At 44.7% G+C, this 26,292-nt stretch overlaps 1 protein-coding gene across 1 annotated transcript in view; it reads left to right on the top strand.

The window, feature by feature from the left end:
* The first annotated feature begins 517 nt into the window (after positions 1-517).
* GLRA1 (glycine receptor alpha 1) overlaps positions 518-26,292 on the top strand; it is a 77,574-nt gene continuing 51,799 nt past the window's right edge. Inside the window, exons 1-2 of the mRNA XM_007071536.3 lie at positions 518-1,669; positions 24,383-24,513. Coding sequence (XP_007071598.2) covers positions 1,614-1,669; positions 24,383-24,513 — 187 coding nt within the window. The 5' untranslated portion in view covers positions 518-1,613. The remainder of the gene's footprint in view (positions 1,670-24,382; positions 24,514-26,292) is intronic.

Below are 26,292 nucleotides of genomic sequence, written 5' to 3' on the forward strand. Positions count from 1 at the left end.
GCTCCGAAGGCTCCGCTCTGAGAAACCTGGCCGAGGGGTCAGAAATTGGCTCTGTCTCTGCCGCGGTCCGCAGCAGAGGAGAGGGGAAACAAGGCAGAGCCTGCGGCCAAATCTGGTTACACTTAGCCAGCCGCTAACCGGTTTCATTTTTGGCGAGGGGGGGGTTCTATTCACTCCATCGAGTTGTAAATTTCGCTCAGAGCACCAAGCAGACCCAAGCCTCCGGCTCTGCTGATCTCCGCGCTGGCTGCGGGGCGAAGAAAACGCTCCTGGAGAACCCCGCGGCACTGCCCGGCGGCGACGCGGGTTCGAGCCGTCGCGCTGCGGTTTGAATCGGCCCCGGGCTCCTTACCTGTCTGCCTGGGGGTCGCGGGCTCTGCGGCTTGCCAACCCTCTGGTCAAACCGCGGGGAGGGGAAAGGCGGCTCCCTCTCAAAGAGCCGCCACGCCCAGGCGTGTGACACGGGAGGAGGGTTTCAGAGGCTTCTTCAAAAGCCAGCGCTTTGGGGGTAAAACACACAATACATTTAAAACAAAACCAAGGAAAGAAAACCCGGGCCAGCGCTTTAAAGGTTAACATCCTCTGCCGACCAACTCGCGTTTCACCCAACCACATCCCGGAGTGGCTTTTCCAGCACACTGACCAATGAGTGCAGCCCGTGGGAAGGGCTTAGGATGCTGCCCCCCCTCCTCCTTCCCCCATTTTTGGGTTTGTTTTGTTTAGTAAATTAATGCAGCAAGAAAGTCCCAAGATCTGGCGAGCTCCATCCGGGCAAGGAGGGCAATGCAATGGATTAAGAGGCCACTGAGGTACTTTTCTTTCTTTCTGATCCCCAGGGGAGTCCCAGACCCATGAAACTTGCCCTCGGCTTCCTCTCCCCTTGAGCCCCAAGCAATGGGACACCTTCCCCGCAGCACTAACAACTTCCTCCGGGGGGGAATAGCCCAGAAAGCAGGAATCAACAGCAGCCAAACGCTGGAGGAGGAGAGCAAGATTTCCGGGACAATCCAGCAAATGCCCAGCACTGACCAATTCCCTTGGATTTAACTGGAGAAGACACCCCGGCTCGCAGAGGAGAGTCAAAGCGCTGGGCTGGTGGGGGGGGGTTGGGGTTTTTTAGGTTTTTTTCCCCCCCTATCCCCCTTCCCCCATGGCAAATATACTCTGGTTGCACCTTGCCTGTTCCAGCAACTCGATGCCAGGACTGGGATCCCACTGAAGGGAAAGGAGATTTCTGTGCAGGAATCTGCTCGTCCAACCAAACCCCACTGCAGTGTGGGGGGGTGGAAAACAGATCCGCGGCGGAGTTTAAACACCAAGTCTCTCTCCAAGGTGCTGCCACCGAGGAGGGGGGGGGTCTCTGTCCAGGGTCCTGAACTCACAGCCTCCGATTCAGCGTTTTCCTCCTGATCCCCGCCGCAACTCTCTCAGAGGAGGGTTGTCTGAAAATGACCAAGTAGGAAGTTCCAGCACTTTATTCCGCCTGGTTTGGGGTTTGCTTTTTACTACCGCCGTCGCTGTTATTTTTTTTTTAAGCGGAAATTTATCCATTGGCTGATTTTATTTTGTTTTATTTTTAAACTCGTGGACTACAAATCACCAGATCGGAAACAATGTTTAACGTCAATGCGCTTGGAGTCTACGTTTGGGAAACTCTAGTATTCTTCAGGTAGGCTGTTTTCTGCTGCCCACTGGGCTAGGCTGCGTGCGTCGGAGTTTGCATGGATGGCTGTGCTGATGTTTCCTTGGGGTTAATACCTGGGCTTGAGATTCTCCAGCCATCACTTGCCCGCCCCCCTCCCTTTTCCTTTCTGATTGTTCCCTGGGTCTGACTATTTAACATTCCAAGGCTAGAGACTTTAGGTAGCTTTAGGAGTTACTCCGTTTAATTAGCACTGCATTTCCCTCTCTGTCTCTCTCTCTAACCGCAGTGCTGAAAACCCCAGGTCCTCAGACTGGTGGGAGAGTGACAACTAGTGGTGGCTGAGAATGGTGCATCTGAACTTGCACGACGAAATAGTTCATTTTCTTCTTAAAATTGCGGGCTTGAGTGGGATCTGTTTCCGTGTTCAGTTATCACGGTATCTTTGGAAACAATCCTCTTGCTGCTCGTGGAATAATCAGCCTCCTGGTTTTCAGCCTGTAATTGATACGCCGCCTGGACACACAGGAGTAAAATCCTTTCTTTTCCTAAACTTTCTACAGACCACTTTTTTAAAAAAAATCCTAAAATTAGGGGGGGGGGGGACACACAAGCGATTAATGAGATCATTTTGCCATACCATGCCCTTTAAATCTTGATTTTGATCCGCTCTATTTTGAAGCTATATCTTGTTTAAAGAATAAGATAGGAGAAAATGGGCACTCTAACTCTCTGAAGGGACTCTGTTTCACCTCTCCTATGAATGCTTTTATTAAACACATCAAGAGCAATATTGGCAAAGAACAGCACTGCTGTATCTGAATGAATAATGCAATCGGCTGTGATGGTAATGATAGATGTCACCTACATGCATTTGGAAAATCATTCTTCTTTTATGACCTGCAGGGCTCATCAATCTTACACGTCATTGAAATTGCATGGCTCTGGTGTGGTAACCTCTGTGTGTTTTAAACATACTAATGCCCAGTCTTGTATTTTAATAAGGGACAGCGAATAGTATTCTCTACAGGTATAATGTATATTGCCAGGGTCATTGTTAATTATGTTTTTTTCACAATAGTAGTGGAACAATTATTATCTACCAGATTTTGCTAACTGGCTTTTCCCTACGAATTCCAAGGTCTTCCCAAACATAAAACTTGAAACCTTTTCCAATTCCTCCACAATCAGAATTAAAGATAAGGAACCCCTGATAAGAAACCACGGTTCACCTGCTAATACTATGCAGAAAATGGACAGCAATTTTCCAGCATAAGCGCAGAGTGCTTCATAATGGGGTATTTAGAACGTAGATCAAGGAAGAAGGACTTTGGAAACAACTTCTCAGGGACTCAAAAACAACCCAAGCTTCAGTACTTTAAAATGTCTCTCTTCAACTCCCATGTGGAGGCACTGCAAAGCATGGTGGAGGTGGGCAAATAGGTAACATTTGTATGCAAATTAAATCCTTCATTTTGCCAGCAGTAGACAACATTGAACAGAAAGATGAAAGACAAGATTACTTAAATATAAACAGCTCTTCCCACTTTGCCCTAAACTTTCTGGAATGCTAGCTACCCTTTTCTGGAAGAAGAAGAAGAAGAAGAAAGAGAAGGAGGAGAAGAAGAAGAACCCTAGATGGCAAGAACAGAAGAAAACACCTAAACCAAAGTTTGATGTGGTCCTAATATCACAGACAATGACAGTTTCTCCTAATCTGACTGAGGTTCAGAAGAGACATATTTGTGTATACCCATTTTACTTCTCACCTATCTTGTTCTAAAACAAATTCTGCACACTCTATGTTTGATATGTATCACACAGAGTGTGTGTTTGGGCCGGGGGGGGGGGGGGGGGGGGTTATATTCAGAGGCACTGAACATCTGCAGATCCTGTTGACTACAACTGGACTTCTGGGTATGCAGTACCTCTGAAAACCAGGCTCCTATGTTAATATATATTAATATATAATGCTGGGTATTACATACATAATTGTACCTGTGTCACTCATACAAAAAGGGTACTTTAGTTTTAGGTGTAATATAAAATATTTTAAAATATGCCTGACAATTATCCTTAACAACAGAAGTTATTTGAATTGAAACTAAACTGTCGCCTGCAATTATTTTCCAAATAAGAAGCAAATCAACAATTCCTGTACAGAGTAGGTTCTGCATATCTTTCCCACACACACACACTTTATTTATTACAGGCTAAAATCCCCCAGCCCTTCAAGGCAGGAATAGTGTTGCTGTTTCATCTGTAATAAGATAATTTAAAATTAATAGATGTAATAAGATAACTTCCATTAACCACCGTTTACAAAGTTAATATGCCAACTACCCATGCAGAAGTCATGCATAGTGTAAGCCAACAAAAACCAGTCGGGTAATCCAAAAATCCAGACCAAAAGAATGCATGACGTTGAATTATATGGTGTGCCCACCTTTATTGTCAGTCTGTCAAAAATATTGTGGAAAGAGGATCTGTAATGTGTCAGCACGTCAACTGCAAAATAATAATAAAGAAAAAACCAATAAAGACAGATGGGGGGGGGGGAATGAACACAGCAGATACGGAAAATAAAATTAGATCTGCTGTTTAGCCATAAGGCCTCTGCCAGCCTTACCAAAAAAATCCTGTGGGGGAAAAGAACATCTGGTGTCTGATTGCAAACATTAAGCTATTGCCAATATAATATTTGTTTCCGTTACAGTTGGGGTGTTTTAGTAAGATTCGCCATAAGCATCTTGATCCGGAGGTTTTTTTTAATGGAAGAAGGTGTTTTATGTTTCTACCTGCCTTCGCAGACTGCAGTCACGTTACAGTGACTCAGACAATTCCAGAGTCTCGAGGGAAGACGGAACGGAGTGGTGTTTGTATCAGACAAATTGTTGGGTTTGTTTTCTAACATTTCTCTAAACTGGCCTCCATAAGGGGCAATAATATTTCTTGAGTTGATAATGGATAGGGCCACGTTTTCAGATACACCCTCTAATCTGTGCCTACCTTTATGCAGACATATTAAAATCATGTGTCTAGGAGTCAAACTGTCTAAATTGCATGCGCACATCCTGCAAATTACATCGTGCAAAACCCAAATTTAGAGGCTATATTTTCACATTTGACCCGTAATGGTCTTGCCTGTATTTCCTGCCTATTGTACCACTGCACTAAACCTAGTGATGCAGAAAGATCACTCTAGATGTCAACAGAGAGTGTTCATGCACCTAGTCTACATTGGGATGGGGTAGAAAATAAGGGTAACCTGGAATATATTTTTACTGAGATGGACATTGCTTTGAAATGATCCACTAAAATAACATGGGCCCAAGTCTTATCCCACTTATACTGCTGTAAATCAGGAGTAATTCCAGTGAAGTGAACAGAATTATACCAGTGTATACAAAATCAGATTCAGGCCCTGCCTGAACAGAGTGTGCTTTGCGCTAACAGAAATGATATTAGATTAGGGTTCTGAGTAATCTGCATGCTAAAAATTGCTGCCCGTGTGAAAACCTTGTTGGACTGCTTTATCCAATATTTTCCTACCTGCACCTCCTACTCATCTCAAAGTATCCAAAATGTCTTTAAATAATGTATTTGTACACAATGAGAAGTTGCCATATTGAATATGAAATCCCCTTTAACCTCGCAGAGACCAAGGCACCCAAATTTGTCTTCCAGCTCTGGCTCTATGGACTTTAACAAGCAATATGCACTTTGAGACACTCACTTCTGTTTCATGAAAATACAGCGGAGGGGGGTATACATCCAAACTTCCACCACACCTCTGCAGTGCTGGATAGCATTGCAGTGAAATCTGTGAGCAGGACACGAAACAAGGCTTCTCGAGTCATAGCCTGAACAGACGAGCTGCTGTTTCTTTAAGTTAAGGAGCAATTTCCACACACTAAAGAAAACAACGTACTGAAAATTTTGCATCAAGACCTGTTGTGCCTGTGTTCTGAGATTATTTGTTTTATCACCGAAGAAGAATATTTAGCAAAGCCTTAAAATAACTGGTTGTAAAGAGGCTCTTTAACTTACTCAGTCTAGGACCTACAATAGCTACATTAAAGACCATTAAAAGGGTTACATCTTCAGAGCTTAAAAGTGTGATGAGGTGGACAGCTCCTCCAAAGAAACCTTTACAAATCATTCCACTAGAACAGACCGATTTGGAATCACCCCTGCTAGAAGCGTGAGGCAATTTTGCTTGTTGTCTGATAGAGATTTTTTGAATTAGATTTGTAATATTCATTTTGATGGGGGGAAAGAAAAGGTCATTTTAAAAATACACAGAATGCTTTATAATATGTAACAGGCTGCATCCTGATGCCTCTCTGCTAATCACCGGCATCACTTCCTAGGATGGCAACTGTGTGGGTTACTGGTTATCTCCTTGATTAGCTGTGAAATCCAAAGGAAACCCCATTATAAAGCAGACAAAATCCAAAGGATCGATAGGTGTCCAAACAGAAACCATGTTTTCTTAAGAGTCTAAATGGGGGAGAGGGAAAAGGTAACTGTGCCACTCGAAAAGAATGCTGCAGAAAAGCCACCCCCCCCCCGCCCCCACCAAAAAAAAGCCGTGTTTCTAAAGTATGGTCACAGTCCACTGTTTAGTTACTAACAGCCGGTTTTTGCCACCCTTATTCTCCTCATTTTGCAAGCCGTTCAACTGTGTCAGTGAATCACTAAGTTCAGATGCTTCAACGGGGCTACCTGCAGAATAAGGCAACACTCACTGAGAGTCCAGATGGCAGAATCTGACCCTTACATATGATGAGCAGGTAAAATCTTTTGTGGTCCCAGGGATTAGCTGAAAACAAGACCTTCTTCAAGGTCAACATCTGAGTCAGTGTCCAGGATGTTCCCAATTCCACGCCCCGGGGGGAAAGGGGTCTGTATCGGAGAAGGCCTTGCATTTGAGTTAACGTTGCAACTGAGAGGTAAGAGGAGAACAGCCCTCCAATTCATTTTTAAAAGCATATGGGATTTGAACAACCATCCTGGAGACTAAGGGGTTTGTTACTTTAGCCACAAAGCTATTCAACTCCAGAACGGAAGCACTTGTAAGAAGCAGCATGCTGCCGTTCCCATACTCCTGGGTTGCCTCATGAAATTCATATTGCCAGACTCTCACAGGGTGAATTTGGTCGAATAAAATGAATGTTCTCAGCATCTGAACTCGATGTTAGTCAATGACTGGACTGAAATTACTTTATCATCCTAACGCTGACTGATGGTCATTAATCTGAGATGTAAAACCAGCTGAGAAGTCTGATCTCATTTCTACCCGGAGTGTAGGTTAACAGGGCTCTGCAAACTCCATTGTTAATAATCACTTGAGAGCATAATACCAAACCTTCTAATTAATATAACTGTTATTTAAATACTTACAAAAATCACCCTGTAGCCATATCAGACCATGTCAGAGCAAGTTCATACACCAGATCTCAGTTATTCATTCATGGAAATTTTTCAACTTACTTTAAAAATCCCATGTGACTGATATTAAAAGGATAGCTAGGTCACTAAGGAGCTTTGATTTTTCTCTGTTTTGTTTGCATCAGCTCTCATAGACTGCAGGAAGGCACATTAAATCACTTTTTTTCATTCTTTGCAGTAGTAACCCTTTTAATTTGCTATTGTTACCTTAAAGAGAACAGGAGGACTTGTGGCACCTTAGAGACTAACAAATTTATTTGAGCCTAAGCTTTCATGAGCTACAGCTCACTTCATCAGATACATTCGACGAAGTGAGCTGTAGCTCACGAAAGGTTATGCTCAAATAAATGTGTTAGTCTCTAAGGTGCCACAAGTCCTCCTTTTCTTTTTGCGAATACAGACTAACACGGCTGCTACTCTGAAACCTATTGTTACCTTAGACAGTTTGACTTACATCCTCTCCACTGACTGAGAGCCTTTGGCTGTGGGTGTAGGCATAATCATTTCTATTCTTCCCCTTAGATATTAAGGTTACATGTGTTCTCCCCATAGCTAATCATGCATGGCTTTTCTTTATATATATATATATATTATTATTATTATTTTTCTAAGCCACTCTCCCCTCCCCACAATGACTTCACTCACCAGCTGTGACTGTAATGACCCACCTCAAGTGATCTGGGGAAATTAGTTTTATAAAAAGCTGCTAATACCATCATTCCATGGTGGTTTAGCAAAAAGCTAGGGGCATCGGAAGAGGCGATTCTACTAGAGAGAAATGGCCAGCTGCGTCCTGCTATATGCGACAGAAATCGCTATCTATCATGTTTGCAGAGATCCCGTCACCATATTGTCTATGAGCTAGCCTCCCGTGCCTGCTATACCTGTCTTCAAAGAGAGAGAAAGAAAAGCATCCATTTAATCAAACCTTGCATAGTAAAATGTTGCATTGCTGAGCTCAGGGGTGCATTTCCCCTAACAACTGACACCTTAAAAAATACACTGGTGTCTATATACCGCCGGGGGAGAAAGGTCATTTTCATGACAGAGATTTACACCGGTATTAAATTCTTAGAGCTCATGGACCAGCTCCTCGGCTGGTGCAAATTGGCCTAGCTCTGTTGACTTCAGTGGAGCTATGCTGATTTACACAAGCTGATGTTCTGCTCCCGCGTGCTACAGATTACACATACACACATTCTGAAATGCTCCTGATGCTTCAATGGACTGACACACCGATTTGAGAAGCAGCCTGTTTTACAAAGCACACACAGAAATATCCTGCAGAGAATAGAGGCAGATCTAAATAGACGCACTCTTCAGCTATATGTATGGAGCACAGCCCATGATGCAGACAATTATTCATTCCATATATTGCGCCACGGTAAGCTGCCGATTTCAGTACTGCACCACATCTGGCTGGTCCGTAGGCATAGCCGGCGTCGTATAAATACATCTCGATCACAGCCAATTCCAACTGCGAAAAGCCTGAGAAACCTTAATTTACCAACATGGAATTTTGATTTAAAAGCAAAAGCAACAAAACAAGAAACCCTCCCATATTCTTGCACCTTTTTTCCTCCTCCCCCCTCCAATTCCTCTCTGGCTCGTTGCCCGCTAGAAAAAGGAAAGCCCATAAATAAAATGCCTCATCGGACAGCCTACAGTGGGCTCTGCTGTATTTATCAGTGCCTCATTGCGGGCAGGGGGGAAAAATAACCTAGGGGTTGCCAAGACGAAGCATGACATGTGTGGAACAGCGATGCTTGCAGTGCAATCAATCACTGCACACGTTGCCTTCAGACTCAAGCTGGCAGCAGCAACCCGAGATACACCAAAATCAAAGACATTTTTTCTCCATAGACAATGGCCCACGGTCCTTGTCCTCATTAACAATGCAGATCCGAAAATACCGAGCAGGACTGGAGCAAAAATCAATGGCAGTCTGGACACCTAAAACATTGGCCCATTTCAACAGCGAAGCACAGCATAGCTAGAAAATTCCCTCCATCACCTCCCAGCCACCCTTGCTCTTTTGTTTTTCTGGCTGTGGTCTTGAGTGAGACGGTACGGAGCAAACCCCTGAAAAGTGCCGAGCACCCACAACTCTTCAGACACCATCGCGGTGGGGAAAGTAGAACCACCTTGGGGACAATAAAGAGAGAAAGGCAGCTGACTGCATCCCGCAGCTCTGACAGGGTGCTCGGTTCCTCACAAGATCAGGCCTAACACGTAGAAAAAAAAGTGTGCGAGATGTATAAAAGACAAAGAGGTACCCACGGGAGACACTTATGACTGCGGCAGAAGCAGGAGGAGTGGGGAACACACGTCAAATTCCCGCTATGAGGTTCCTTTCCTGCCATATAAAGTCTACTTTGAAGCACTTGAAAGGACTGTAAATGACATCTTCTGGCGGCTATACACACGGCTCAATTCTCCAGTCAATGCCACCACTTCTATACTAGGGCATCTCTGCCAAGCTCACTGCAATTCCTTTTGATTTACTCCACTAAAGCAAACCTGTAGTCTCCCTTTCAGTGACTCCTAGATCAGATCGATTCAGTTTAGGAATCGACACAAGGCCTTCCCCCACCCCGAGCCACAGCCATCATCCTCACAAGCTCTGCTTGCCATCCAAAAATCAAAGCCATTCCCATGCTTTTTGCTCGATCCATTGCCCCCTGCCATTAAGATTCTGGGATTAGAAATTAGCCGGCAATTGCACTGTCAAAGTGTGCAGCTGAGTCAAACACAGCTTGTTCTTCCACAGCAGCATTGGCCCTGCAGTGCTGGCAGGAATGAAAACATGATTTTGTCAGGAAACTGCACAGATCTAAGTTGGAGGGTGCATAGGGAAGCAGGGTGGAGAGCTCTCACAGCTGTGTCACAAAGCCTCACCATTCATTTACAAAGTTACATTTTGTTAGAGATCATGAATAAACTGGTTAATTACACCAGGAGTCAGAAACGGCAGAGGAAACATTTACCTTCAGTTCCCCTTTTCAGAGCAAGGTATTCTCTCTCATCTAGCTTTCCAACCCTGCTTTAATTCACCTGGGCTCTCCATGAGCCCAAAGGGCCCTAAAGGGCTAGGATTATTTTTTGATAGAATTCAATTTATTTCTCAGTAAATTCATTTTACCTCAATACAATATAATTTTCAAGTGGAGTTCCAATGTTCCAGTAGTGACTGCGTAATTTCACAGATAAGCAACGGACTGTGTCTGGTATCAGGGTGCCTTTCACAATATTTGTGGTGTAATTTCACAGAATAAAAGGCTCTTTGTGGTGGATGTTAGATTTCTATTAATGAAAAGGAACTCTATTTAATCTATGATTCATCACAAACAGAAACTGTAGGCGTGTTACCCAGTCTTAAGAAATGTTAACTATTCCTAAACTGAAAGTGGTTTTATTTTTAAAAAGCATCTGTAGTGAACTCTCTACATATGCTGTTCTGTTGTAAATGCAAGTGATTCTAGAAGTGTAGGAACACAGGCAGGATAGCAACAAAATGGCAGAGGAAATTTAATGTTGATAAATGCAAAGTAATGCACCTTGGAAAGCATAATCCCAACCATACATATATAATGTTGAGGTCTTGGAGTCATTGTGGGTAGTTCTCTGAAAATATTCACTCAATGTGCAGCGGCAGTCAAAAAAGCAAACAGAATACTGGGAATAATTAAGAAAGGGATAGATAATAGGACAGAAAATATCATGTTGCCTCTCTATAAATCCATGGAATGCTCACATCTTGAATACTGTGTGCAGATGTGGTTGCCCCATCTCAAAAAAGATATATTGGAATTGGAAAAGGTTCAGAAAAGGGCAACAAAAATGATTAGGGGTATGAAACGGCTTCCGTATGAGGAGAGATTAATAAAACTGGGACTTTTCAGCTTGGAAAAGAGACAACTAAGGGGGGATATGATAGAGGTCTATAAAATCATGACTGGTGTAGAGAAAGTAGATAAGGAAGTGTTGTTTACTCCTTCTCATAACATAAGAACTAGGGGTCACCAAATGAACTTAAAGGCAGCAGGTTTAAAACAAATAAAAGGAAGTATTTCTTCACACAAGGCACAGTCAACCTGTGGAACTCCTTGCCAGAGGATGTTGTGAAGGCCAAGACTATAACAGGGTTCAAAAAATAACTAGGTAAATTCATGGAGGATAGGTCCATCGATGGCTATTAGCCAGGATGGGCAGGAATGGTGTCCCTAGCCTCTGTTTGCCAGAAGCTGGGAATAAGCGACACGGGATGGATCACTTGATTCCCTGTTCTGTTAATTCCCTCTGGGGCACTTGGCACTGGCCACTGTCGGAAGACAGGATACTGGACTAGATGGACCTTTGGTCTGACCCAGGATGGCCATTCTTATGTTCTTATGTTCAGATGAGTATTCGAGAGCTGTTAGAAATGAAGGGCTGGATCCAAAGCCAAAGGAAAGGCCCCAAATTTCCTAGTTGTGAGATAAATAGGTTCACAGATTCCAAGCCCAGAAAGCACATATAAACGATGAGACTATACTTACCTAGAGTCTGAGGCCCTGGCCTTGCAAAGGTTTATGTACATGCTGAAATGTATTCACCGTAGCCCTGTCTGAGCAAGATGTTTAAGCACATACCTAACTTTAAGCATGTGAATAGTCCCATTGATTTTAAAGGCTTTGCTATATGAAGAAGTGATCATAAACATTTTTAAAATCTCTGTGTGTGTATATACACACACATGGATTTATTGGATTTGTTTCCTAATTCACGGCCAATTAAAAACAATATTGTATGAAGTTCTGAATTATTATTCTTCATTATTTTTTTAAGAGAGGGATTTTTAAGAAACGCAAATTAGGATTGCAAATCCTATTGAAAGTCAGCAAGAGTGTTTCCGGTGCTGCACAAGACACAAAGACCTTTATCCCTGTCCTGACAAACTTACCATCGAGAAGTCTGAATGTCATCAGACTGGCTGTAATGAGAGTTTGTAGCTTCACAACCGTAATTTAAGTGAGTCTCAAATCGGGAGAATAAACCCAAATTAAAGTGAAAATAATACCAATATCAAATCAAGGGCAACAGTTAAAAAGATATATCTCTGTAATACACATCATTAGGAACAGAGAGGTAGCTCCTGGTTTATTGTGGTGCATCTGGGACCCCTTTCTCCCCCAGAAGGTTGCATTGTTTCTGCACTGTGACAATGCGTGTTCATTAGTGAGAGAAAAACTATAACAGGCAACACTGAATTAAAATGGTAAATATAAAGCAGCTTGGACAATGTCATTAATCACGAGAGTGAAGATTGTGATAGCAACAGAGGACCTGTCCCATACAATCTGTCATCCCCTTTCCTTGTGCCTTTTGTTTTGAAGTTGTATATAGCCCAGGGATTTCTTTTTTGCCCCGGGGTTGCTTTTTCTGCTGCTCTGGCCACCTGGACCTGCTCTCAAGTTGCTCTGTAGAGATTGTTCCAGCCACTGGTGGCTCTGCTTGGTTTTCAGTTAGTTTTATTGGGATACTTTACAGGTCTGGATGAGGCCCTTTGCAGGAAGAAGTAAGAGATGTGGCTGCAGGGATATGCTATTGAAGGACGTAGACACCTGCATGCTGCAGCCTGAAAATGATTTTCTCTACCTTTTCTAGAGGGTCTTTGGTTTCCCAGTGGATATTAACATTCCCTAGAGAGTTAATTTCCTGGTGCCAAGTGGAAAACTTTCTCCATCCTTGTTATACACCCATGCAAGTATGTAGTAATAATTTACATTTATATATCCCCTTGCATCTTAAAGAATCCTAACGTGATTTTAAAACTCTGCCCCTAGTGCAATGCAGCCACTTCTGGGGTGAAACATAGAAACTGCTTATACAGCTCATAGCAATACTGCACAGCATCTTAGGACAAAGATGAGATTATTTCACAGGTGAAATTTTTTTGCATGACTAAGAGATGCATGCAGAACCCCTGGCAGCATCTAATGTGTCCTCTTTTGCAGTCCTCATGCCAGCAACATCCTCCTTGCCTTTCTGTACCTGATTGTCTTCCCATCCTATCTCAAGACCAATGCCTGTGATTCTTACCCAGCTCTTTAATGAAAATACTAAATTCAGATGCTCCTTGAAACTTGGCTTTGCAAGTCCATTCCCTTACCCCATCACCTCCACAGCTGCTACTGGCAGGATATATTATAACCACCACCCGTTAACTGCATTGCATGGGCTACAATCACCGGTGAAGCATTATATGACACAGTGCATGAAGCGAGAGAGAGATAGTCAGAGCTCTGTGTACTCTGAGGCACACCTGCCCAAGAATTCAGCATCAGAGTCCCCAATTCCTGCAATGCAATTTGCAGAGACAAACATTCAGAAAACGAGTGTGGCTCTTTTTCATTGAATTACATATAAATACTGAGTGTGCTCTTCATTTCAGTATTTAATCTAATAAAAACCTCCACTTGTGGAGGGTTTTTCCAGGCGTTCCAGGCCACTGTCTGTCTGACGGTTTGCCACAGGACCCAGTGCTGACGTGCTGCAAAAATCAGGGATGACCTGACGCAGCAATTAGGATCCCTCTCCCTCTTTCAGACTCTAGGCCTCCCTCTTTCTGGCTCCTGAGGAGGAGGAGTGCAGTCACAGCAGACATGAGGGAAGAAGATGAGAAATTAACTGGGGAGAGAGGGTTGAGACGGTAGGGGTGGGAGGAAATGTGACCAGACTGCCGGAGGGCAGGGGGAGGGGGATAAGGGATGGGGAGCAGCTGAGAAGGAAGAAGTGGGAGAGGAGACCACATATTTCAAGGAGGCGTCAGGTCTGAGATTGGCAGCAGGAAAGGATGGGACCAGCGAGAAAGACAAGGGGGAAGCAGGCGGAAGGCAAGCAGTGGTGAAAGGGAAGGGAACTGGCCGTGCAAACCCGCTCAGAAGGGCTCCAGGGAGGTTGTTAGCAACTCTTGGCTGACTGTTCTTTATCTTGAGGCGAAGGGGGTGCCAGCCTGCTGGATTCAACTTCCTAATCAGAAGCCGAGGTCCCTGAAAAGTGCCATGCCAGGGCCGAGGTGGCAAACTCGCCTGGTCTAGAAATAATCTAATGCCCTCTTTGCGTGGAAGGGGCAGGCAGGCAGGGAGCACAAAATGGTGGCTGACGGAAGGGACCGCGGCGAGGCTGAATCCAGCCTCTTTTATGCAGCCCATTCCTGTTGTTCGAGTCCAGGTGCCACTTTAGTGGCAGTTGGCCACTCGTAGTCCTAATCTCTATAGCTAATATCAGGCCCCTAGGGTGTATTTCTGTCACTAATGGATGCCAGTGCTCTGTTTATATTTACACCTCCTGTAAGGGTCCAGTTTAATAAGGGTGTGACACCCAGGAGTGCTGGTAAGAGCCTGTGTTTATTTCCTGACCCAGCTCCAGGCTATAAAGGTTAATAGCCCTGTCACTTAACAGGGGTCAGTGTTTCTTATCTTACAGTGGTCCAAGAATGAGCCTAGCAACCCTTGAAGGGCCCTCACACATCTGAGTAAATAAAAAACCAGCCTGCACACTCAGGAAGCCACCCTGCCATTTCCTGTGCTTCTCTTCCCCATCAAGACAGCAGCGTGCAAACAGAAGCCTCCTCCTTCAGAAACTGCCGGCTCCCCTGCCTTGAATCCCTCCGAGGGGCTCTCATGACATCAGCGCTCGCTGTGTTTGCCCCGGCCAGCAGTATGTTCGGGACACCGTGCGCTGCCATGTGGAAGTCGGAGTTTGGTCCCCCGGGACTTTGGAGACAAACTCAAGCCAATCTTGAGTAACTATCCACTGGCTGATGCTCCTAAAAGCATTGGTGGCTTCCTTGCCCAGCCTTCCTAGGGTCCCAGAGAGGGTCACTGTGACATGGGGCATTTAAGAGTGCTGGAGGGGGAATAACATGGAGGAAATGGGGAAATCCAAGTGGACTTCTCCCCACTCCGCCCCAGAACAGAGCAGTACATAGAGTGTAAAGTCTTAGATACACCGCTCTGTTGTTGTGACATTTGTAAATAAATCTGGTCGGCAGAACAGGCTGATTAGACAGGAGGAAGCTTTTAAGCCACAAGTATGATGATAATCAGCAATGATGGAAAGAAAGAAAATAGCTGACAGTTAAAGGAGACTGTGTGAAGATGGGATGGGGAGGTCTGCCTAAACTGTTTCACTGATGCTTCGTGTGTATGTGTTTGGACTACGAAGGCAAACTCAGGCTGATCTTGAGGAACCATCCCCGGGCTGACACTCCGAAAGGCACTGGTGGCTTCCTTGTCCAGCCCAGAGATGCTAGCCAAGAAAAATATACCTGATTAATCTGCCACGATAGAACATCTCACTTGCCTGAGTGATTTGAAACCCTATTTGGCCAGCAGGGAAATAAATTCAACCTGCCACATTTAAACGACTGCTCTCCAGGTTCTGGATGTGGTAGGGGCTTCGGGCAAACATGTATGGCACAGTATGTGACAGGAGTCTGGCACACTAAACTTCCAGTGACAGTGTATCATTTAGCTCAGACCTACAGTGTAATTCCTGTTCGGTTCCACATTAACTACAGGACAGTGCAACGGCCCAGCGTAGCTGTCGTGGCTCGTGAGCCAATCAAAGGGGACCCAGCCTGGCACTGCCGTCAGCGGCAAAAGCGCAGACTGGGTGCACAGTGAAATCCCCTGAAATGGACTTGTTGCTTCTGTTGTGAAAGCTACATGAGAGAAACCTAAAGCTAGAGGCTTAGCTCGGCACTCACTCGTTCAGCTCGGGACTGGCACACTGGGGAGAGCTGCTGTCTATGGATCAGGCTCCTGTACTGTAACGTGAAGGACACACACGCATGGCAGATCTAGTCATGGGACCGGGAGCGAGTAGCTCAGATAATTGGGTATGTCTGCTCCAGGGTTCAGACACCCACTGGGAAACACAGCCTAGGTCCTCCTGGCTAATGGGCTCATACGTTATTTATCACACATAACACAACAGCAAATACAGATTTGTTTTTTAACTGTTTATAACTCGCTACACAGGGAATATTGCAAGAGGTGCTAGCAGATGACTCAAGGGCTTAATAGTGGGCTAAAAATCTTGCATCTCTGCGTCATGGGTTGAAATCCAACTGAGGTCCGTGGTGCCCGAAAGTTCTTTCCATAATTATTCACCGGCCTGCATGAAATGAGTTTAGCATCTCGGTCTGTTTCCCAGTCTCCCAGTCAAAAGCAGAATCAGGAAGTACAAAGATTCCCTCCTCCCCACCACACATCTCTGAAATAGGCTACAATGCAGGAAGGCGGAGAGGGTAACAAACAAACTCAGTCTTAGTTCTCTGGGGCTTCAGAAAATTAGCAGCCGGACAACTCTGGATTGCAGCAACCAGAAAAATAAATTGCCCATGGGACTAAACATCCCACCATTGTACGTTCAATTAGTTAATTTAAAAAAAATTACACATTAATTAAGGCCGAGTTCCAGGGAAATCCATCAATAAGCTATGCTTTCACACCAGGAGAGTGTGTGGTGTCTTCTGAGTAGTGCCATGAGAGCAGTATTATCATCCTGATTTCTCTAAGGACTTCCCCATCATTTGAACCCTCCTGTCTTCCTCACTTTAAAATGGGTGACAGCCTTAGTTGGGTGTTTTATATAGGAATTCTGTTCCTCTTCTCACAGATAATTGGCCAAATTCTGCTCTCAGTTAATACTCAGGCACTGCAGCACTGAGGTTGACCATGTGTGACTGAAAGCAGGAATTTGCCCTAGGAGGAATATACATAGCACAGAATATTCATATTAAATAGAAATAAAGACTCTGAGGATAACTTGCCTTTCACTGTTCGTCATAGCTAAGCTTGGCAGAATTTGATTTTTATGTTTGTGTAATTTTGACGGATAATGTTGATGCTTTTTTTTAAAGTCTTATTTTTTTTCTATTTGTCTCCATTTTAAATGTTCACAATTCCGGGGGCATTGGGCAACAATTATGTCATGAAAGTCAACACTGAGATTCAAACCATTACAGCTTTTATAACCGGCAAAACACAAACTGTCAGCATCCCATGTCAAAACACTCCGGGCAAATCTCCTCAAATCGAACTCTAATAAGTTCCGAAGCAGCATTTTTCTGACTTTGCCTCTCCGTAAATTTCGATGATCGCTGATGAAAATATTTTTTCATGCACTTGTGTGCGTGGGGTGAAATTGACATTTGCCAATAAAAATCTAGTTCTTACAGGCCTAGTTATATCGCTGCACCCCGTGTTTATGCTCACGCTGTGTCATACTGCCTTAGGGGCCTAACTCCCACTGCCAGTCACCAGCAGGCCCACGCTGGTTTTCCCGCATCCCAGATCTCTCGGTCCATGCAAGTAGGAGGGGAAAGATTTGCTTCGTAGTGCAGATTTTATTGCAAATAAATATTAAGAGCCAAAACCTTGCCCCCATTGTGTCTGGTTTGCGCTGCTCCAGAGGCACATAGACTCGAAGTCAGCTTGTGTGGCTCGCTATCCTCCAGTAGGATAGAGCTGGTACAGCTCTGCAGCACTTCCCCTCTCAGAGATCCTGGGGCACAGGGATGACTGGAGGGACCTTCTGCTCCATTGTCCCTCAGCTGCTAGGCTGCTGCATTATGCTACTTCTCAGGCCTGGCCTAACACCCTCCCCTAATCTGTGTGCAGGTCACCAAGTGGCCAGTCCTGGGGACCTGGTCTTCTGCCTCTCTCTGCTATAAACACAGACTAACGGAAAAGAGGAATGTGAGTGCCTCAGTTGAAAGCAACCCCAAGTGTCTCTCTCTCTCACACACACATTCCCACTCACACACGCACCCCCCCTCTGCATGGCTGTTTCTTGTTTAACAAAATCCAAGACATTGTTCCCACGCAGCCCTGACCTGTGGGAAATGATCCTGTAGCACATATTAGATGCACATTGTACTACGTGTCTGAATTGTCCAGATACCTTGGGGCCAAGTTCTAGCTGGTGTAAATCAAAGGTTGCTCTAGAGCAGTTAATGGAGCCATGCTGATTTACACCAGAGGAGGGTCCTGGCCCCATTTGTCTAACATGTACTACTTTCGCTGTGCATTTCCCTCCACAAACACTTGCTTTGCACTAGTTTGGGCAGCTGCTGCCAACTATTATTGTTGCTCTGGGTATTAAGAATTAACAATTACCTTCCTGCTATTTAATGGGGGAAGAGGAGTGGGGTGCTGATCACATTCCTAGGCTTTTCCTCTTTGTGGGGAGAGAATTGATAGTTCTCTGCACAAGCATTCCACCATAGCTGGAGATTCTGGGATGTCGGATTTAATCAAGGGGACAGCCCCAGCCACAACCACAAACAAGCATCAAAAAACGTCATTGTGGCCAAATAAATGAAAAGGACAGAAAGCAACTGGACTGGGGACATGTCTAGACTATGGGAGAGAGCCGCTTCCGAACTCAGATACCTTGTTATAAGAATCTTCCCTCTGTTTGTTAGCAAAAGAAAACAATCGAGTAACACAGCCGCCAGATGCCAGCCTATGCCAAGGGGTTCCGAAAACTGAAGCCTCAGAAAGCCTGGGTAGTCCATTTTAGGAAATGGGACACCTCGAATTCCCAGCCAGCCCAGTTCATCTTCCAGTGATGTTCACCTTCAGATGTGTTCTGCTGATTGGAACTCGTAAAGCTCAGAGCCTGCGTCTTCCCTGTGCACTAGCATTTAATCTCACAAATGATAACGCTGGTTCACTGACCCTTTGATGTGCCCCCTTTTTGTTGTTAGGATTGTTTAACAGCAGTTCTGGGCCAGATTCACCTGGGATTGCAGCCGTGTAAATAAAAGGAGCATTCCTTTGTCCTCTTGTCCCTGGGCCGGTACTAAAACACAGCAGGCTTCCATCTTCCTGCAAACCGAACTGTGATTATAGACACTGCATTCTGTATGATTTCTCTTAGATCCTTTGTCTGTTTGGATTGTAAACTGTCTGGGACAATGCCAGTCTCACTAGGTGTACTGAAGCACCTAGCACAACGTTGGTAGGGCCTCCGGGCATTAATGTAGTACAAATAAATAATATTAATAAGCTCTGTGTTATGGTGCTGATGAAACTGAAGCAGTGCCATGGTTCTGTTTACGAGGTGGAAGCTGAGCTGGTTTGGGTAACCCAACAACAGCCCTGAAGTTCACTTTTTTTTTTTTTTTATCTTCAATAACTTTAGAGTAACTGGATGATTTTCCCTTACTTGTATCTGGAGGACGCAGGGCTGTCCAAGCAGAGGTTCTGAAACAAACCATAAAAGGGTCACTTAGGGTGGCATTTCCAAGCCCAAATGGAAGGCGGAAATCCCAGATATCGCACAAGAAAGCCTCTTCTCAAGCCATCTCTAGCCGCAAGAGGCTCAGGCAGAGTTCAGGAAACCACCAAACTTGCAGGGGCTTGTCTTATCTGAACCCCCAGTGCAACATTTGCCCATAGCAACCCGATATGGAGCAGCTGTCGGCATAGCCCGTGCTAGTAATGGTGATCTCCTGGAGCGCACACCAGCCCACTGGTTACATGGCAACACCTAGTAGCCCAATCAAGTGCTCCTTAACCTCCTAAATATTACATGCAGCAAAACAGAGGGGCCATGAGGTTTTCTTAGGTGCCTAACAGCCTGCCCAAAATGCCACTGGCAATTCTGACATGTGTCCAAACGGAGAGACAGAAGCTACTTTTTGGGATGCACACTAAAGCTCCAGAGGGCAAGGAAACAAAGGGCTCTCTCTCTCCCGCCTGCCTTCCAGGTCTAGCGAGCTTTAAAAATACAGGGCTGGCACCTCAACTGAAGTCAATGGCGCTATCCCAATTTACGGCAGCTTGCCACCTACACTTTCTCTCCATTTTCATGTCCACTATCGGAATGCGTGTTCAGCTGTGTAGAAGCTCTCTCATTTAGCAGCACCTGCCTCCACCCACCCGATTGCTCCAGACTCAACTAGCTACACGCTAAGTCACACCGTTTTCCTTACTGTTCGGGCAGCTGGATGCCAAGCACGATTTATCCTCTGCTGTCTGGGCCCAGCCCTGAGATCTTATCCAGACTTCTCTCTTGAGCCTCCTCACCACAATGCACCATCACTGGCTACAGTGCGGAAGAATGCTGTGTCCATTTTTCATCACTTTCACCCTAATGCCTCACTCTCATGCAGAAGCAAATCATTTAGTTTCCTGACATGGATCTGTAAATGCATTTCAAATCGATTAGGCCATGGTGTATATTTTAAATTTTATGCAAAGTGGTCAGTTTTGACACGTTTTAAACTCGGAAGACCATTTCCTAGTGGTTAGAGCAAGGGACTGAGAATTAGGTTTCTGGGTTCTCTTCACATCTCTGCCAGTGACTCACTCTTTGACCTTAGTCGAATCATTAAAGTTCTCTCTGCTTGAGTTTCCTTATCCTGAGAGTGCGGGGGGATTTAAAGGAGCCTAATGAAGCTAGAAATCCAAATCCCATTGAAATTCAATGAGCCTATCTCCCTTAAATTCCCTTTGAAATACCAGCCACGATATTGTTTCCAAATACAGGTAATATCTGTTGGTGAAAGAATTAAAGAAGACCTCTGGAGGACTCAAAAGCTTGTCTCTTTCACCAACAGAAGTTGGTCCAATAAAAGATATCACCTCTCCCACCCTGTCTCAGCCATAACATGTCCATTTTCACATACCCTTCCTTCACAGAGCTGCTGTGGGAACTAATGTTTGCATCGGAGCCATAAAAGTATCTAGCTAAATTCAATTATTTCTAAGTATTATTATTAGATTAGGCAAACTATTGTTAGATTTTGCACGTGAATGATTGCAGCAACCATATTAGAAAAGATATTTTTGCATGTGCGCTGAGGCCAGACAACTTGTTTCATTTGTGGCTTAAAGGGATCTGAATAACTGCAGCCATTAAAAGCTAGTGTACTCATTCATTTGCAATAGATTAAAGCCTCCTTCTGTACATATACACAACCAAGGCTGCTTTATTAGCTATCAGTTTTCCTGTATGTTCAATCTCTCCGCTCCGTCATCTCATTTTTAAAGTAAATTCCAATGGAACTAGAAGGGTTTTTTTAATAATCTTTTTATACCTAAAAAAACCCTATTAGATTTGTATTGCATTTTTCTCCCTGTAGTCTCCCCAAAGCCCATAGTTAATGAGAAGAAATCAGTTTATTGCACTAGCTGGCACCTCTGTGCTGAAATGGCAGGATTCTTTGGTTACTGAGCCATTTGCTGCTTAATTGAAATTTTTTCTCCAGACTAATTTCCATGGAGAGGCTCTTTTTGAATGCAGATGTATAGTCCAGAATTGATCACCCCCTCCATACACACTTTTTCTACTGAGTTTGCAAATCAAGGATTAAAAAAAAATGTAAAGCAACCTATCCTCTTGTCCAATCTCCTCTGAAACCTTGGTTTGGGGTGGGGCAATTTGCTAGATCAGACATGGGAATCGGGGTCAGACAATTTAGTCAGAAATATATAAAAACTAGATATACTCTACTGTAAAATGTGTGTGTGCAGATTAGCTCAGGTTAGATTTAGACTGAGAGATAATTAAAGCATAGAGGCTGTAAAGGCAGAGATTAGATAAACAACCTCCTAATTTCATATTCCAGATCACTTCTGGTCATAAATTCTCTCCCCCATCGGCCTACCAACATTTTTACTGCTGAAATAGAACAAAAACAAATTTACGGAGAAAAAAACCCAGCCATCGCAATTTGCAGAAAATTATTCCATTTATAATCTTCTGGAGATCAAACTTTGTGTTCATGAAGGTTAAGGGCCTAGAAACTGAAACCCTGCTCTTAATTATTTGCCAGCCATTAGAGATGTGAGTCAATACAATGCAATCTTCCCTTATACACAGGCATATTATATGCACCTTAAATCACCAGTGACCTCTGACCCATCAGTATATATATCATGTTGTTTTAGATGCTAGTAAAGTTCAGTTTTTTTTGCTGGGTAATGATAGTAAATTAACCTCACACCATGCCAATCTAGAAGTGTTGGTTTTGGAGATATCAGTCCAAAGATGGTTTGTGCTGTAACCATTTAACCCACCGGCCAGTGCCACCCACCTCGGTGCCTCCCCACCATGCCCAGTCCTCAAAGGATTTGCATCTGTGACAGCCCGCCGACACAGAACTGGCTCATTAGCTCGGGCTGCAGAGACTCGTACTTTTAGCTCTGGAGGTCCCAGGTCTAATCCCCAGTGTATCAACCAAGATGGCAGCCAACTTACCATTAATATTAGCGTCTGCTAACGTCAACTACCGAGCAGAAAGAAATGGGAGACTTGATGTTCACAGAGACTTCTAGGCACCATTCCAAGGGGCGTTCAAACATCAGATTAAGAGCCCAATCTAGTACTTCATAGAGTCGAGGGCCAGGAGGGAGCATTGTGATCATCTAGCGTGACCTCCTGCAGGACACAGGCCCTAGGACATCCCCGAATTAATTCTGTTTGAACTAGAGCAGCCCTTTCAGAAAAACATCCCAACTTGATTTTAAAATTGCCTGTGATGGAGAACCCACCATGACCCTTGGTCAATTGTTCCGTTGGTGAATTACCCTCACTCAGTTTGAGTAAATGTTGAGGAGTCCCCCTGAGCGTAGAGAAAAATCATGCCCCCTCTATAAATATATCGTAAAATAAAAAATAACAGTAACTCCCAGCCCCTGTCTACATCCTGACCCTGGAAAACAGTCAGATTTGCACAGGACACAACTACTACCACAGTCCTTTCCCTTCACCGGACCAGTGACAACTGCCTCCCATCAGTGTGCCCCTCTCCCTAATAATCCAGTAGGAGGTGCCTTACTGCCACATTTAGCTTACTGAGGGGTCATATTCAGCCCTGCGCAGAGAGTCAGCACAAAACCCAGACATCCATTGAGCTCTACTCGGGGCATTTAAGGGGCACATTTGTGTGGTACAGGCCCTCTGTATGGGGGTAAATTTCATTCATTACTCTCAGAGTCCCAACCTGTGTCCTCCTTTGGAAAGCAGGATTCTCTGATGAACACGCAGCTCTCCTCACATCAGGACCAGCCTGGTGTACCACATTCCCTCCCCACTGCCATGAAAACAGATACCCTCTAATGTCAAAATACAGAACACAAGGATATACTGTGCACAGGAATACAGGGCACATTACGGCAGCATCTAGGATGAAATATTAGTTCATTTCTATCTTGGAAATTAAATCCTATTGCAAACTTGAAAGTGTAGATTCTAAGGTTTATTCCCTCTAGGTGAAATTCATCCTTGCGTGGATGGCAGCAACAAGGGCTAGGTACCACTTAAGCCCTACCCTGAGAACTTCAGTAGGATTTCAGTGGTATACAGCTCTTGAAGGTTTAAATGGAGTTAACTGGTGCATATGCCTTGGGCTAGGCCTCTTCTCGGGGTTGAATTTCACCCTTTATGGGACAACTGCTGACTTCACTTATTCCATCCTAGGAAGTCACCAAGTTGTCCATAAGTGGCCTCACCCAAGACCTGTGAACCAGTTAACACCACTTAAGCCTTCAAGACCTGCACACCTCTTAAATTCCAATAAGACTGTGGTCCTTGCCTTCCCCACCCTCAAAGTCCTATCTTGCTAGGAGTATCATTCCAGTGTTAGACTCTGCCTTGGTCCAGGCCCCTGCTAGCCTGGCAGTGAAAGACCATGGGACTGTCTCCAACTCAGATCCCTGCATTGCAGAGAACTTCATCTGCATTGGCCAGAAAGTGTGGAAGAAAACACAGTCCCTTCCCCTACCAACCCAGAGTTCTTCATGAACTATGAAGCCATGTGACACCTATTAAAGCCAATGAGAGTCGTGCAGCTCAGATCTCCCCAGAGAATGTCAGAGCACTGTACGTGCTCCTGTGCTATTTGCTATGTAATTACATGGTAATATGGAGGCCTGTAATAAAACTAGGCTAATCTCCGAGTGTGTTTTCCCACTGGGGTTCGGTGCTGGAGTTCACACTTCGGATTTAGTCAGATGCCAAGGAGCTGTACCTACATTAGCAAAAGGATTTTGTTCATTCGTCATTTCTCCGGTACTTGGGATTCTATATTCAGAGATGTTTGGGCTTGGCAAACAAATTAGCAGAGACCAGCCTCATTAAGAATCCACAGAGATATCTGGCCTATCTTGCAGTGGGAACGAGGCACTGACTGCTCTGCCTACAAAGCCCCAGCCCCGCACAACAAGGTAAACAGTCTCTATAAATGCTACAAACTAAACCTTTCCTTTATATCCAATCACTCAGCCTGGCAGCTTCCAAAGAAGCCGAAGCAGCGGCACGGTCTACTTCCAAACCCATGTCCCCCTCGGATTTCCTGGATAAGTTGATGGGCAGAACCTCAGGATACGATGCCAGAATCAGACCAAATTTTAAAGGTAGGCACAACCCAACTATTTCATTTTGTTTGTTTCAGGACAAAGTTTACATGCAACCCCATGACTGTCTTCCCAGTTGAAAATGAACTACAAATACTTCCTAGGTACATCTTCCATCCTTCGGGACTCCCAAAAGCCATTTACTAACTTGTCATAGCACTGTATATCAAGGAATCAGTTCATTTCCAACTGACATGCCGTTACCTCTGGAGTGGAATGTAATGGCTTTTCAGCAGTTCACTCAGCAACACTGAACACCAGGTAAAGGTTGAGCACGAAGATGAAAATTACACCCCATTGAAACTACAGAGGAGATCTAGGTGGGCAAAATATAACTACCCTAGATCATGGAGTCATAACCAAGCTACCCATCCCCATATTACTAAACAAGAAAGGGGGCCTGTCTAGATGCCAGCTAAATGGGAGCAGAGGGTCCAGGAATGGAAACAGGGTCTCTTTATAGAAAGGGCTATAAACCATGGTGTTGGAATACATATGGTGAATGGGTATGAAATGATTATGTTATTTCAAAAGTGGTGAAGCCATAAGAGAGTTACATGGGTTGTCCTGATAGAAGCCTTTAGCCCACGCTTCCCCATCATGCGTGTCAAGCATCATATATGTCATACCTGCCCCATGTTACAGAATTATTATTTTAGAGTTTAAAAAAAATCAGTGGGATTATTTTTCACATCCCACTTCTTGGAAAGCCAGGTGCCTTGGTTACAGAGGGTATGACTACGCTACAAAAACACCCCACGGCCATAAATCTCGGAGCTTGGGTCAACTGACTCAGGCTCGTGGGGCTCACGCTACAGGGCTAACAATAGCAGTGTTGACATTCAGGCTTGGTATGGAACCTAGGCGCCGAAACCCAGCAAGGAGGGCAGGTCTCAGAGCCAGGGCTCTAGCCAGAACAGGAATGTCTACACTACGCGTTTTAGCCCCACAGCGCAAGGTCTGCCAGACCGAGGCTGCTACAGGTGTTTTTTGCGGTGTAGACATACTCAGACAGTCTGTCTGAACAAGGCTCAGAGGAGCCTTAAATACCTCTAAAGACAACTTCAGTGTTGCAGCTTGTAAGCCCAATAGACCATGGGGTTTTCCAGGGCTAGGAGTGACAGCTGGGCCCATTGGGAAGCTGGGAATCTCCCTTTCCAAGGGGATAAAGTCCTGTTTCTAGCTCTGTAGGATAAGAGATTGCAGCCATTAAAGTCATGATGTTTTTATGAAGAGAAAAGCCATCCGTGATGCAAGACTGCATCCCTCCTGTCCCGGTGCAAGGTTTTTTATTGTTATGATGAGGAACGGGTAATACCACATTGGGGGAAATAAAAGCTTTGTGTGGCAGGATGATTTTTTAAAGGGAGCTATTTGAAGATGCAGAGGGTCTTGGCAAATTAGACTAAATCCCAGGGCCAATGGGCTAGTGGGCAGAGAAGTGAGCTGCAGGAAAATATAGATTGATCACAGGATTCCACTCTTTATCACAGGGGTGGCCATAGCTCCCTATGTGCAGTGTGGGGCTGGCAGGAAGGGGGGGGCACGGTATTATAGAGGCACTGTGAAGTAGACACACACTTCTGTGAACGGCGTCACGGACTTCCCAAAGGATCAGAAGGGTCAGGACCTTGGTCACTCGGTTTATCTAAAAGATGGCACCAGCAAGGTAGCCGCCCCAGCCTCATAAGCCACCAGTCTATACTCAGCTATTAGCCCAGTACTGAACCCCAGGGAGGAGCGCCATCTACTGCTTGTGATAAGCACGGAGGTTTAGAG

The sequence above is a fragment of the Chelonia mydas genome, chromosome 8, assembly GCF_015237465.2.
Source record: "Chelonia mydas isolate rCheMyd1 chromosome 8, rCheMyd1.pri.v2, whole genome shotgun sequence".
Lineage (NCBI taxonomy): Eukaryota > Metazoa > Chordata > Testudines > Cheloniidae > Chelonia > Chelonia mydas.